Genomic DNA, 13,596 nt, shown 5'->3' with positions numbered 1-13,596 from the left:
CGTGTTCTGCAGGTGTAGTTGTAAATAAAGGTCACCATGAAAGTAGGTGATAGACGCGCAGTCAGGCTAGACGCGGGAAAGGCGCGCTAGCGGCTACAGGGGCTCGGTAGCGTAAATAACGCACCCCCGTTTTGCATGAACTACACAACTTACCATCATCACATGATTTATTGCTTTAGTTGGTTCGACTACTTCACTCGCTTTCGCTTGCTTGATTCCGGTTTGTGCGTGAGAGAGATAGGGAAAGCTGTCTGCATGTAGAGGGCAGAGAGTGCTCTACATTTCGTGTAAGTCACAATCGCCGTTGGTCTTTTATGAAACAAAAGAAAGCCAGCCTTACTTGAATGCAGTTATTCAAGTTGTTTTTACTTCTTTGCGCACAGATTGAGTTGATAGCGTAGCTCGAAAAGGAGGTGTAGGAGAACCGCAACACAAAGCGGATACGTTGCAGTATCCTTGAAACAAGAGTAGGTAACTTCCCCCCGTCGATATACCATCTTCAATATCACTAGCAATGGACACTTCAAACATGTCCTTTGAGGCAAAGATTGCCATGGCATTGGGAGGATCTAGTTGGCAGAGTCTACAGAACAGTAACACTGCGGATCCCGTTGCTGCAGCCGGACAGGCAGCACATGCGGATGAAGAGTATCAAGACGATGACGATGAAGACATGGATGGCGGAAACGGAATTCCCATAGTGGACGGGCCTGCCGATACAGTCGCAGCCCAAGAGCTGGAAGTCGATGAGGAGCTACTCAAGAAACGCAAGAAAAGACTGGAGCGGTTTGAAAAGGTCATTGCCAAAGATGCTGGAGAAGTGGTCGAGATAATTGAACTTGACTCGCTCATACCCATCTCACAAAAGGTGTCATGGGACCAAGATCCAGAGATTCTCTGTTGCTACAACTGGCAAGCCTCTACAGATGGCACCAACACTATCTTTGGTGCGTAACACCCAACATTGTTTATTAAAATACTCACGTTTACCCTTCAGTCCCGGGTGAGCCAGCAAAATGGCAGCAGCCAGCTCTGCCACATCATTTAAAGCGAGACAGCGGTTTCCAATACCAAGATTACAACTATGCACGAAAACCGAAAAATCCTTATTCTCCCATGTTCCAGGCACTCAGCGTTATGAATCCAGGCGTTACATTTCACGATGTTGATATTCTGGCCGATCGCAACAATCTCCGCGTGTTGCTCGAATTCGCCCAGGGCAAAGCCAATGGGCCATTTCGATTAAACATATACCTGGTCTTCAACACTTTAGTCATTGTGCGCCGCGAGTCACGCTGGTGGAAACTCTCAGACGGCCATAGCTATGGCATCAATTTCGAGCGAGACTTTACAACGACAACAGACGACATGTGCGACGCAACAAGCCACTACCGCGCCATCCGTTACAAAATGGGCCCGCTGAACGTCGTCTGCCGCTTCGAAGCCGACGCCTACGACGATGGTATGGGAAACGACAACCTCACAGAATCCGAGGTCGCAGCCACAACCGGCAACGGTGCAGGTCCAACCACCAGACCCACCTTCAACTATTCCGCTCCCGTCCGTGTGCTCCAAAAAGGCCATATCGTCCCCACCGCGCAAATGGTCGAGCTAAAAACACAAGCCTACCACCCTGAAAGCAGTGCTTTAGTACAATGCCAAGACCAGCTCTGGTTCGGCCGCACATCCCTCTTATTCACCGCCCCCTACGATAAAGAAACTGGTCGTGTCCAGCGCGTGAAGAAGGAAGACGCCACAGAGCGCGTAGCGAGGTGGGAACAAGCGCAGCAGGAAGCCCTCCAGAAACTCGTTGCGCTACTCGTTCGCATCCGCGCTGTGCTAGTACGCGAACGCAGACCGAATCGCGCAGTTGTCCTCGTGCGTGAAGCAAAAGGTGGACCGCTGGCGCTACGTACGATGGAGGAGAGAAGCTATGCCGTGGATAGGGATACAATGGAAATCTTCTGGCCACCGCGAGCTCATTCGTTTGGCGGGCATCGCGGGCGCGGCGGCTACGACCGTGGTAGGGGCTCTTTTCAAGGTTCGCGTGGCCGTGGGCAGGGTGGACCTGGTGGCAGAGGTAATTTTCACCCACCTCCTTTTCATGGCCGCGGTCAGTATCCCCCTCCGCCGCCTGGTTGGGTCCCGCCATATAACAATGCTGTTCGAGGCCGCGGCCAAGGCCAGTTTCATGGCAGCGCTTCGTCGGGTCCGGCCTATCATGATGACCGTAGGACGGATGGAGGACAAGGGCGGGGAGTGGGGAGAGCGAGACATACTGGTCGTGGTCAGGGTTCTGCGTATCCTTATTGAGGACATACGGTATGTGTCATCTTTGATGTGAGAATTTCCTTCAGCATGTCCACGTTTCGAAATCTTTGCATCTTTATAGATTTGGTGGAAGGATGTGGAGCTGGATAAGAGTACGATGGATGGATTTGAGGCTTGTTTTGCAACTGCGATGTGTGGAGTTATATCTGGGATTGTCCGGGCGTTATAGACGAGAAGCTGGAGTCATACTCGAATAATGATTCTGTTTCAAATCCAGTCATCTAGAGAAGGTTGTATTTCATGAAAGTCAAAAAAAAAACGATTACTACGCCCAAGATCATCAAATCATTCAATACCAGAAACAAAAGAACCCCCCCTCCTTCCAACACTGCCTCCTCAAACCTGAAACCCCTTCCCATAAGCAGTCGTAGCATTCAATCTCTCCAAAATATACTCCCCCGCCCTAATCGGCCTCCACCTCGGCACCTCCCCCTCCCCCACACACCCCGGCAACGTCTCAACAACAGCATCATAATTAACCGAAAAGAAAAACGGCACACTATACCTCTCCTCTCTCGTCCTATTAACCACTCTATGCACCGTACTCTTATACATGCCATTCGTCCACCTCATCAAAAAGTCCGCAACATTGACTATGAGGGTGTCGGGGAGGTACGGAGCGATGTACCAAGAACCACTTGGCTTGAGGATTTCGAGACCGGGGGTGCAGGAGGGGAGGAGCAGGGTGAAGCATTCGTAGTCGGAGTGGGCGCCTAGGCCGATTTGAGAGTCTGGAGATGTGGGGGTAAGGGAGAGGGAGGAAGGAGGAGGGTAGTAGAGGAGGCGGGCGATGCCGCCGGGGTGCGTGGTTAGGGGGTCGAAGTGGGTTTCTGGGAGGGAGAGGGAGAGGGCGAAGAGGCGGAAGAGGTGGCGGGATAGGTTTAGGACCTATGGGGTATATGTTAGTGGTGGTAGTGGTAGGGTTTGTAAGGGGGAGGGTTAGAACGAACATTGCCGTAGTATTCTTTTATTTCGGCGTAGAATCCGGGTAAATCTTCTTCTTTTGGCCACATGTTTGCGTTACCAGTTGATCCATCGAGATTTTTGTATTGGCCGTCGCCGCCGGTGGGATCGAGGTTGGCTTCGTATGCGAAGTTGAAGACTTCCTTTTCTTCCTTGTCGCCGGCGATGGATGTATACTCGCTGGGCTCCCAGCCTAATCCGAATTTATTGTTCTTCAAATGCAACTCTTCTTTCTTTTCAAGTGGCAGCTCTTTCATGAAACGCTCGGCTTGGTGCAAGATGCCGTCGCAAGCCGACTTTGGGATTCGGTGGTTGGTAATGTAGAAGAAGCCGGATGTTGTGCATGCTTTGCGTATTTGGTCTGCGACTTTCTGGCGGTCGGAAAGGGAGTCAGAGAATGAGGGTTCGAGATCGATGACTGGTATTTCAAAGTCTTTGTCTGCTTCTTCGTTTTTTGCTGAGAGCCGTGATTGCAGATATGCAGCTGCTCCGTTGTGTGCTTCTTCGTAAGTTGTTCGGTCCGTTTCTGAGGGCCCTGGACACATGATGGATGGTAGATGAAACAGTTAGACTTGGCGTTAGGTTTAGAGTGCTCTTCAGTAAGCCTAAAAAGGAAGGTTCAAGATTGAGTCTAAGGGTACTAGTAGACTGGTTGTAAATACTGTGTTATTCACAGAGAGGGATCTGGATGGAACCACTTGGGCGATTCGTGAACCTATATGTTGGACGGTGGCCAATGACAAGCCTTGATGATCGTTCACTGCCACAGTCTCCAAAGCTTACAGTATCACAGTGTGGAGTAATACAGCTGATAACAGGGTGCCAGACTTGGAGTCGAAATGTGGGGTACCGGTATCGGCGATTGATCGGATCTAAGACTCGTTTGCACACGCCAACATCCATAGTACATATACTAGTCCCCCCTCACATGCAACGAGAAATCTGTTAACACCCCGCATCCTACTCATGGCTACCTCTTCGAATACTACCATTCTTAAAAATGGACGCTGCTTCAATGCTGGCGCGTCTGAGCAACAAGCTCTCTCCAATTCGACAATAATCATCCAAGATGATAAGATCACCTTTATTGGTAGCCCAGATGCAAAGGAAGTCCAATCACACCTTGATGCTGGCGCAACCGTTCATGATCTTGGCGAAAAACATGTTCTGGCCGGCTTCATTGATGCCCACATGCATTTTCTCATGCTAGGTCAATCGCTGGACAAGGTTGAACTGGACGATGCCAAGGATCTGGAAGATATCCGGCGGCGTATTTCAAAGTACGCAAAAGCCAACCCAGATAAACCGCGCATCCTGTGCAAAGGATGGATGCAAGCGGCGACCGACAATCTGGCCAAAGCTAGCATGTTGGATGATTTGGACCCGAGACCGATATATATCGACGCCAAGGATTTGCATTCGTGCTGGTGCAATAGTGCAGCGTTGAGAGAGATGGGCGTTCAGGATATGGAGAACCCTGCAGGTGGCACAATCGAACGAGATGAGCAGGGAAATGCGACGGGTCTCTTGAGCGAAGCATGTGTAATATTGATTGTGTGGCCATATCTTGCAAAAGTCACGCCACTGGTCAATAAAATGGCCGCTTTGAAGGCTGCAATCAACGCATACCATGCGGCTGGGGTTACGGGATGCATCGACATGGCCATGGAAGAGCCCGCCTGGGAGACCATACTTGCATTAAAGGCTGCTGAGGGACTGCCGCTTCGATTTGCAGCGCATTGGTGCATTCTGCCTGGCGAAGGCGAGGAGCATCGACTGCGACAGGTCGATCGAGCTATCAAACTGAGCCAGGAATACAACAGTGAAACCAGCCCGGATCTGAAAATTGTTGGCATCAAGATCATCTGCGATGGCGTCATTGATGCGTGTACTGCTGCGCTGTCAGAACCGTATACCTCAAATGGACATTTCGAAGGCCCAATCTGGACCCCTGAAATGTTAGAACCCGTTGTCAAGCGAGCCACCGAACACGGACTGCAGTGTGCGTTGCATGCAATCGGAGATCAAGCCATTCACAATGCTGTCGAAGTTCTGGGAAAGTATGGCAAGCCCGGTCAGCGACATCGCATCGAGCATCTCGAGCTCACTGCGCCCGAAGATGCGAAGCGGCTTGGTGAACTGGGCATCACGGCGAGCATCCAACCTGTCCACTCTGATCCGGCCATCCTCCGTGCTTGGCCAAAGCTATTAGGCCCTGAGCGTGTGAAGCGGGCTTTCGCGTATTCCGAGTTTGCGCATCATGGGGCGACTCTGGCGATAGGCTCTGACACACCTACTGCACCATATGCGCCACTCTCCAACCTATACATTGCAACAACTCGCAAGTCGGCTCGCCAAGGAGATGAAGAAGACGCACCCGTCAACGAGCATTTCAAGCTCGAGTTGGCACAAGCGGTGACTGCAGCCACTCAAGGCGCAGCATACTCATTTTTCGCCGAAGACCGTGTGGGCAGCCTAGAGGTCGGCAAAATGGCTGATTTGTGTGTGGTAGATATGGAATGGAAAGGAGAGGAGCTGCTCAAGGCCAGAGTAGCTGAGACCTGGTTTGGAGGAAAGCGTGTGTATGCAGCAGCATAATTGCATGACCAGCAGAGATGGAATGAGAAAGTACAACCTGTATCATGGCAATCCCACAGCCGACGGCTCGTTGTCGTTCCCGAGAGATGATGCTTCGCATAAATTACAAGATGATAAGAATTGCTTTGCTATGAGTCTTGTCTCTCTTGGCCAGGCCTTCCTTCTTGTTCCAACGGCAGTTATGTGCAGATGACATGCATTTCTTGATACCGTTTCGTGAACTGGATTTTCACCAGCAATTGCTACAAGGCCCTCTGATACGCTCCACGTGGGCGTCGCTGGTATCTCGGCGGCAGCTCAGCGAATCTTTATCGCCGTGTGGTTGAGGTGCAGCATATGACAGGGCGTGTTAGAAGTGTCATCCATGTATCAGCGATGGCCCCAAAACCTCAGATCCAGCGCCGCGACACTCCGCGTTTCAGCGCCTCGACTCTACTTACCAAAACCACTATGTGACGTAGAGAGCGGAACAACGCTCCGCGTGTTTCCTGTCTAATTCTTCTCGCTAGAGACGGTGCCAATTTCCGCTGTAGGCAAAATGTCTGTTGCAAGGCATCCTGGGCCGGGGTGGTTTCTATCATCGTGGCTTAGACGTGCGGAAGATGAGCCCACAGGAGCCCGCGAGCCAAGGCACGAGTTTAGAACGTTTCGCAAGCCGACCAGTATCGTGATGTAGACGGGTAGACGCGTGCAGATATATTGGTTGATGGTCGCGTCCCATGGCCCACAGCCCAGTTCGTTCATTCACTCTACATTTACATCGTCATCTGTTGTCGTCTATTAGCACTCGTTTCAATTGAACAATTCCTACACACATATCAAACCAGCCAACATGTTGACAAACCGCCGATCGACCATGATGGTCCCACCAAACCGGTTGCCAAGTTGGCACCCTCACTCAAAAGTCGCGGCACCACAAGTCGCGTCTCCAGCACCTCTCACATCAGAAGCCGAAGCACCTCAAAGTCGCACTCAGGCTCTCCTTACATCGACATCGCCAACATTGGCCGGCTACCGCATCATTAGCGCCATCGGCGCAGTACACGGCACCACATCGGTGACGCGCAAAGACACAAAATCTTTCATCAAGAACATTGCCTCCAACTTCAGCAGTAGCTGGGGAGAGCCGAAGACGATAACGAGCATCATATACCAAGCCCGCGACCAGGCAATTGAGAGGCTTATCAACGAAGCAATGAACAAGGGCGCCAATGCTGTGGTGGGACTGGAAATCAGGGAAAGCGAGGTACTTGGATGTATCGTCGTCAGTGTGAGCGGCACAGCAGCGTACGTTGAGAAGGAGAGTGCGACAAAGCGAGACAGTGCACAAGACGCGAACCCATTCCGATGACGATATACCCATGTCATGGAAGGATGGCAATGGTAATCTGCGAAGGACATGGTGTTTTTTTTTCTCTAAGAATTAATTGTGAATACGGGTATTTGGGGTTTGCGCATTGGCGTTTGGATTTAGTGGATACCTGGGGTAAATCCAACATTGCACGCACTTTGACAGTGTGTCGTCTCATGAGTTCATGTCCTCTTCACATGCGCGACAATTGCTGTTGTAGCCCTTCTTTTACTGTACAAAGGATCTCAAATGCTTACGCAATGGCGCCGTCGCTACCACGACTTTTGGTACGAGAGGCCTTTTTTTTCCTTCGGTTACGGACCATGTTGCCCCGAACAAGTCGCAACGTTTGGGTATAGCAGGTCTTCCTAAGCTCAAAGCAAAGAGGAGGTTTCTCGGCGCCAAACCTTCTTGAGCACTCGGCAACGGTCTTATGGCTAGCACTAAAGAAGCATTTTAACCGGCGATGGTCAGGCCAACGGGGCGGAGGAGGAGGAGGAGAAACCCCAGCTCTTGTTCCCCAGTTTCTCTCCGCCTGTGGTAGCCTCGGCATGTGGAGAGACCCTTGCCCATGCCCATGCCCATGCTCTTCTTACTTACATACACACAGCACTACATCCATCGAACCCATGTCCAGTCGCCTGTTCTTGTCAACCTAGCATTGCGCACATTGCACGTCGTGGAAGACATTGGTGTATACTGCCAGCCAAGAAGGGCGGCGCCGGGTCACGTCACTCAAGAGGGGGCGTTGCATCCGCCGACATGGATCGCCAGGAACTAGCACTCGACTTCATCCATTTCTTCCGTTCGCGAGCCCTCAGATCCTCCAATAACCACCGGCCAATTTTCCAGCCGCTCGTGCATACACGCCATGGAGCCGGAAAATGTCATGACGACTGGAATGTACACCAAGGCCGCCATGAAGATCTGCCTACATTCATCCTGTCGCCAAGGGCTAGCGTCCCTAACCACGCCCGTCTTCCGGGAAATGGTCAGTTGCCCGCGTCTTTGGCGACCGACTATAAGATGAAGACGCTGCTGCAGTCGAAATTCTCTACTGTCACGGCCAGCAATCTGCCAGTCTTCTGATCGCCAAGATGGTGCTTCTCAAGGCCTTCGTAGCAGCTGCTTGCGCTACTACTGCGCTCGCGGCAGACATTGTCGTGCATTCCTCTGGTGGCAACCAGACTGGCAAGCATGGACATCCGTATGGATATGGCTTCCTCCACGAGGTATTTTGCTTGAATCTCAATTCCCATGGCCCATGCTAATTGATGCTCCAGGACATCAACAACTCTGGTGATGGTGGTATCTACGCTGAATTGATTCAAAACCGTGCCTTTCAATTCAGCAAGAACTACAGCGTATCCACCGCCCACTACTTCCCCATCAACAATGCCGGCCTCAGCATTCAGTTCTTGGACCAGCCGCTCTCCAAGCAGCTCCCAGCCTCGATGCGAGTATCAGTTGGCAATGGTACTTCCGGCGCTGGTGTAATCGGTTTCAAGAACGACGGTTACTGGGGTATGGACGTCCGTCCACAGACCTACACTGGATCCTTCTGGGTCAAGGGAGCATACGACGGTATCTTTACCGCATCCCTTCAATCCAACCTCACAGACGAAGTATTTGGCTCCGTCGAAATCCCCTCCAAGTGTGTTGAGGACGACTGGACCGAGCACACTTTTGAGCTCGTCCCAGAAAAGGCTGCTCCAAACTCCAACAACACTCTCGCCATCACTTTTGACGGTGCTGCAGCACGCGCACTCGACTTCAACCTCATCTCCCTTTTCCCGCCTACCTACAAGGGCCGCAAGAATGGTCTTCGTATCGATCTTGCAGAAGCTCTTGCCGACATGAACCCCCACTTCCTTCGTTTCCCCGGTGGCAACATGCTCGAGGGTCTCCGAAACGACTCTTGGTGGGACTGGAAGGATTCTCTCGGTCCTCTCCGCTACCGTCCTGGTTTCCAGGGTGTATGGGGATACCAACAGACCCACGGTCTCGGTCTTATGGAGTATCTTGAGTGGGCAGAGGATATGGATCTCCAGATTGTTCTGGGTGTCTGGGCCGGTCTTGCTCTTGACGGTGGTATTACTCCCCAGCAAGATCTCGATGCCTACATTGAAGACGCACTCAACGAGATTGAATTCGTTACTGGACCCGCAAACTCTACCTGGGGTGCCCGCCGCGCTGAGCTTGGCCACCCCGAGCCTTTTGAGCTCAACTACGTTGAAGTCGGCAACGAGGACTGGCTTGCTGGTTTCCCTGGCGGTTGGGAATCCTACCGCGCCTACCGTTTCCCCATGTTCTACAACGCCATCCGCAAGGCGTACCCCCACATGACCGTCATCTCCTCCGCTGCGTCCAGCGACCCCGGCGGCACACCTCCTCTCTACGGCCCCAACAAGAAGAACGGCCAGATCCTTCCCTTGGATGCTCTCGGCGACTACCACCCCTACCGCGAGCCCGACGAGCTCGTCTACGAATTCAACCGCTTCGACAACGACGCCGGCCACATCGTCGGCGAAGTCGCCGCCACGCACGTCAACGGTGGCATCCGCTGGGAAGGCAGCTTGTACCCCTTCCCCTGGTGGATCGGCGCCGTCGGCGAAGCCGTCTCCCTCATCGGCTACGAACGCAACTCTGACCGCATCCCCGGCACTTTCTACGCCCCCGTCATGAAGAACAACAACCGCTTCCAGTGGCCCATCACCCTCCTCCAGTACGACGCCGATCCCAAACGCACCACCAAAGCCGTGACCTGGTACTGCTGGAGCCTGTTCGCTCACCACCCCATCTCCCACACCCTGCCTACATCCTCCAACACCTCCTACGGCCCGCTCTACTGGGGCGCCGGCATGGACGAGAACCGTGGCGGCGCACGCGTCTGGAAGGGCGCAGTGTTCAACACTACCAACAGCGTTGACGTACCTGTTTCCGTCCATTTTGACGGCATTCCCGCGGGTGCCAAGGCAAATCTTACACTTCTTACTAACTCGGTTGGCGATCCGTACATGTACAATGATCCATTTACCGGCGTTAACATTGTGAACACTACCAATGTTATCCTCACCGCTGAGGGTGATGGCGTGTTCCGCTTTGTCATGCCCGAACTTAGTGTTGCGGTGCTGGATACGGATGTTGGTGGTGGTAATGCTACAGTCAAGTCTCGTAGGCGCTTGTCGTAGTTTTATACAACCTTGCTGGGGTTCTTTTTTTCCCCAACCTTTGATGAAGATAATGAAATAAAATAATATTTTTGCTCCACAATTCTTGGTCTGAGATGATGTGATATTTGACATGATAGAAGTTTAACAACTGAGTGTCTAATCTACACTCCTCGCTTGCATGTCCTTTTCCCGAGCGTTTGGTTACTATCTCTTGATGCCATGCAAGTTAGATTAAGCTGTATGCAATACAGCTTCCAATCAGATCTTGAATTGAAAAGATACTTATTGCCGAGCAAAAAAAGATACATTCGAGTAGCAAGTCATCGATGTGACTCGCGCCCATAACCCCCACATGAGATGAATGTTGAGACAGTCGTCTAGACGGAAAAGTGGTGAATTAAAGTACAATATCATTCAATCAGGTACTCTAAGGGTCTTTAAATGATACAGTCTTGGAGACAAAAAGAAAGTCCAATAAGCAACCGACCTCGTCGTTCTACCAAGGCAGAACCAATAGCCACCACTCGCTTCGAGTCCTGCGTCCGCTTTCAAACCCAATATGAGCACGGTATACTCCAAATAGCATAGCAATTGCCCTTTTAGCACACTCCTGAAGCTCTGGACGAATAAGATGCGTGCCTTTGGTGCTGATGTGACCTGACCATCGAGGTGCTCAATTGGTCCAGCGCACAACGACGAAGAGGCAGATACAAAAACCATTTTCACAAAGATTCAGTAACTCAAAATCCCTCAAACTCTCTTGAGAATCCAAAAAGGAAAACTCAATGTCACCAGCAAAGCGCAGAAAGACGGGCGGTGCGGACATGAAGCCAAAGAACAAGGCCAGTGAACGAAAGCCACTCCCTGTCACTATTCTCTCTGGCTTTCTTGTAAGTGTCTTTCATGAAGGAGTTTGAATCATACTTACAGTATACAGGGTAGCGGAAAGACGACCCTACTACGACATATTCTCAAGTCACCAGACCATGGACTGCGCATCGCCGTCATCGTGAATGACATGGCATCTGTCAACGTCGATGCCAACATCATCAGCCGATCCAGCAACAAGCCGAATAGCAACGGCGAGGTACGCGTCAAGGAGAAGATGATACAGATGGAGAATGGTTGCATTTGCTGCACGCTCCGAAGCGATTTGCTGGTCGAGCTGGCCCGCCTTGCGTGGAGTGATCAGGGTTTCGATCATGTTGTGATTGAGAGTTCGGGTATTAGTGAGCCTCAGCAGGTTGCTGAGACGTTTACTACTGAGTTGACTGAGGCTATGCTTGATGCGGAGGGGTTGGAGCCAGATGAGAAGGAGGTGTTTAACAAAGTGTGGGTAGCTGAGCTGACCGTCATACCTTAACCTGCTAACTCAAAGTGAAGTGCAAAGATCGGTGGATTGAAGACAATTGCGACTGTTGATACCATGGTCACCGTCGTAGATGCCTTCCGCTTCTTCTCTGAGTTCGACACTGCAGAGTTCCTGCAGGACCGCTTCGGGAGAGAGGAGGTGCCTGACGAGGATCAACGGACCATCTCTGATCTCTTCGCTGATCAAATTGAGTTCGCTAATGTCATCATTGTCAATAAGATTGACAGGGCTGATGCTGCAACTCTGGGCCGCGTCAAGGCCTACATCAAGTCGCTTAACCCGAACGCCAAGCTTATTGAAGCTAGGTACTCAAAGGTGGATGTCCGTGAGATGCTGAATACTGGTGTCTTTAACTTCGGTGAAGCAGTTGCAAGTGCTGGATGGCTGAAAAGCTTGCACGAGATGACTGTGATGGATGTCCATGGCAAGAAGCGTGTTGCGCCGAAACCAGAAACACTAGAGTGAGTTGATCCCCAGGGAAATTTGAATTTTTGCTCACCTGTTTTTGAAGATATGGAATCGGGTCTTTCGTGTACCGCGCTCGTAGGCCATTTGATCCTTTGAAGCTTTACCGATTGATTGAGGGCAAGTTCATTCTCCTACAAGATGAAGCAGAAGATGTGGATGATGAAGAGGACGAAGAAGAAGACGATGGTAATGATGGATCATCTGAATCCGGCAAAGCCAGCACCTCTGGCGATGATTCCGACCAGGAAAGCAATGATGAGGATACTCCTCCAATTGATGATAAGCAGATTCTGGAGAACAAAAGAACCAGCCCTTACTTCGCTGGTCTTCACCGTAGCAAAGGCATCTTTTGGCTGGCAACTCGCCCTAACCAAATGGGTTCATGGAGCACCGCCGGCGCAATGCTGACACTCGGATCCGAGATGCCTTGGTTCTGCTGCGTTTCTGAGGAAGACTGGGGTGCTGATGAAGCTACCTTGAAGGCTATCAAGAACGACTTTGAAGGCAAGTGGGGAGATCGTCGCCAGGAGATGGTTTTCATTGGCGAGAAGCTCGATGTGAATGCGATGACCAAGGCGCTCGACTTGTGCTTGCTCAGTCGCAGTGAGATGAAGAAATGGGAAAAAGTCATGCTCGACAAGAAGCTAGATGATGATGAAAAGGAAGAGATTCTGCAGGAAATGTGGGACGACGGCTACTGGGCCGAGTGGCCGCGGGTACAGGACGAGGAGGAGCATTCTCATGATCATTCTCATGACCATGGCCGCCATCAACATGGCCAGAAGCACTGAATTCTCAATGCGTTGACCTGTAAGGTAGTAATGGTGGCTTGTTACGCAGAGAGGGGTTCAGGGCGGGATGCCACCCGTGACGTAATTCACGTTAGTTTCGGTGCTCGGTGCTTCTAGCCATGCCTCCATTCGTCGTAGATTCAACCAAGCATCCTTGACCAACCTCTCAATTTTGACTCTGCAATACCAACAAAAAGGCGATGAGCTGACAGCTCATAGCGTAGGTAATGAGGCGGGTTGCTAATGATTGAGGCTGCTCGACTCCAACTTCTTTTGCTCAAAAGGGTTGAAGTATCCCATCCCTCTATTCAGGTGGTGATCGTGCAGCTGACACGAAGTGCCCGCAGCACCAATTCTCAAGCAACATGGGGTCTGTGTCCCGCGCTGGAAAGGTTACGCGTCTTACTCAGCGGGGTAATGTGATGTCTGGAAATCATCTCAAATACAAATTCACAACCTCAACTCTATAAATATTTTCTACAAACAAAGATTTTGGCAGCCTTTTCAGATGTTCGATCCAGTGTCGAAGTTACTACGCATCAACCTCGC

General features: G+C 51.3%; 6 protein-coding genes across 6 annotated transcripts; 5 read left to right on the top strand and 1 right to left on the bottom strand.

Annotated features, from left to right (window-relative positions):
* Positions 1 to 514: 514 nt before the first annotated feature.
* COCVIDRAFT_99243 (hypothetical protein) lies at positions 515 to 2,313 on the top strand (the record flags this gene model as incomplete). Its single annotated transcript, XM_014701208.1, has 2 exons — positions 515 to 947; positions 998 to 2,313. 2 exons carry the CDS (start codon positions 515 to 517, stop codon positions 2,311 to 2,313), a joined length of 1,749 nt encoding a protein of 582 aa, XP_014556694.1.
* A 354-nt stretch (positions 2,314 to 2,667) lies between these two features.
* Positions 2,668 to 3,839, bottom strand: COCVIDRAFT_99213 (hypothetical protein; the record flags this gene model as incomplete). Its single annotated transcript, XM_014701207.1, has 2 exons — positions 2,668 to 3,219; positions 3,282 to 3,839. 2 exons carry the CDS (start codon positions 3,837 to 3,839, stop codon positions 2,668 to 2,670), a joined length of 1,110 nt encoding a protein of 369 aa, XP_014556693.1.
* Positions 3,840 to 4,260: 421 nt separating this feature from the next.
* On the top strand, positions 4,261 to 5,892 carry COCVIDRAFT_16018 (hypothetical protein; the record flags this gene model as incomplete). Its single annotated transcript, XM_014701114.1, has 1 exon — positions 4,261 to 5,892. The coding sequence occupies one exon, from the start codon at positions 4,261 to 4,263 to the stop codon at positions 5,890 to 5,892; it is 1,632 nt and encodes a 543-aa protein (XP_014556600.1).
* An 832-nt stretch (positions 5,893 to 6,724) lies between these two features.
* On the top strand, positions 6,725 to 7,243 carry COCVIDRAFT_26663 (hypothetical protein; the record flags this gene model as incomplete). The annotated part of the gene is made up of 1 exon (XM_014701136.1): positions 6,725 to 7,243. One exon carries the CDS (start codon positions 6,725 to 6,727, stop codon positions 7,241 to 7,243), a length of 519 nt encoding a protein of 172 aa, XP_014556622.1.
* Positions 7,244 to 8,340: 1,097 nt separating this feature from the next.
* COCVIDRAFT_99157 (glycoside hydrolase family 51 protein) lies at positions 8,341 to 10,434 on the top strand (the record flags this gene model as incomplete). The annotated part of the gene is made up of 2 exons (XM_014701206.1): positions 8,341 to 8,475; positions 8,527 to 10,434. The coding sequence occupies 2 exons, from the start codon at positions 8,341 to 8,343 to the stop codon at positions 10,432 to 10,434; spliced, it is 2,043 nt and encodes a 680-aa protein (XP_014556692.1).
* Positions 10,435 to 11,201: 767 nt separating this feature from the next.
* On the top strand, positions 11,202 to 13,047 carry COCVIDRAFT_37810 (hypothetical protein; the record flags this gene model as incomplete). Its single annotated transcript, XM_014701205.1, has 4 exons — positions 11,202 to 11,306; positions 11,354 to 11,748; positions 11,800 to 12,249; positions 12,300 to 13,047. The coding sequence occupies 4 exons, from the start codon at positions 11,202 to 11,204 to the stop codon at positions 13,045 to 13,047; spliced, it is 1,698 nt and encodes a 565-aa protein (XP_014556691.1).
* Between the last annotated feature and the right edge of the window lie 549 nt (positions 13,048 to 13,596).

The sequence above is a fragment of the Bipolaris victoriae genome, assembly GCF_000527765.1.
Source record: "Bipolaris victoriae FI3 unplaced genomic scaffold scaffold_42, whole genome shotgun sequence".
NCBI lineage: Eukaryota > Fungi > Ascomycota > Dothideomycetes > Pleosporales > Pleosporaceae > Bipolaris > Bipolaris victoriae.
Note: the sequence above shows the minus strand (reverse complement) of the source record. Positions and strands in the feature narration are given on the sequence as shown.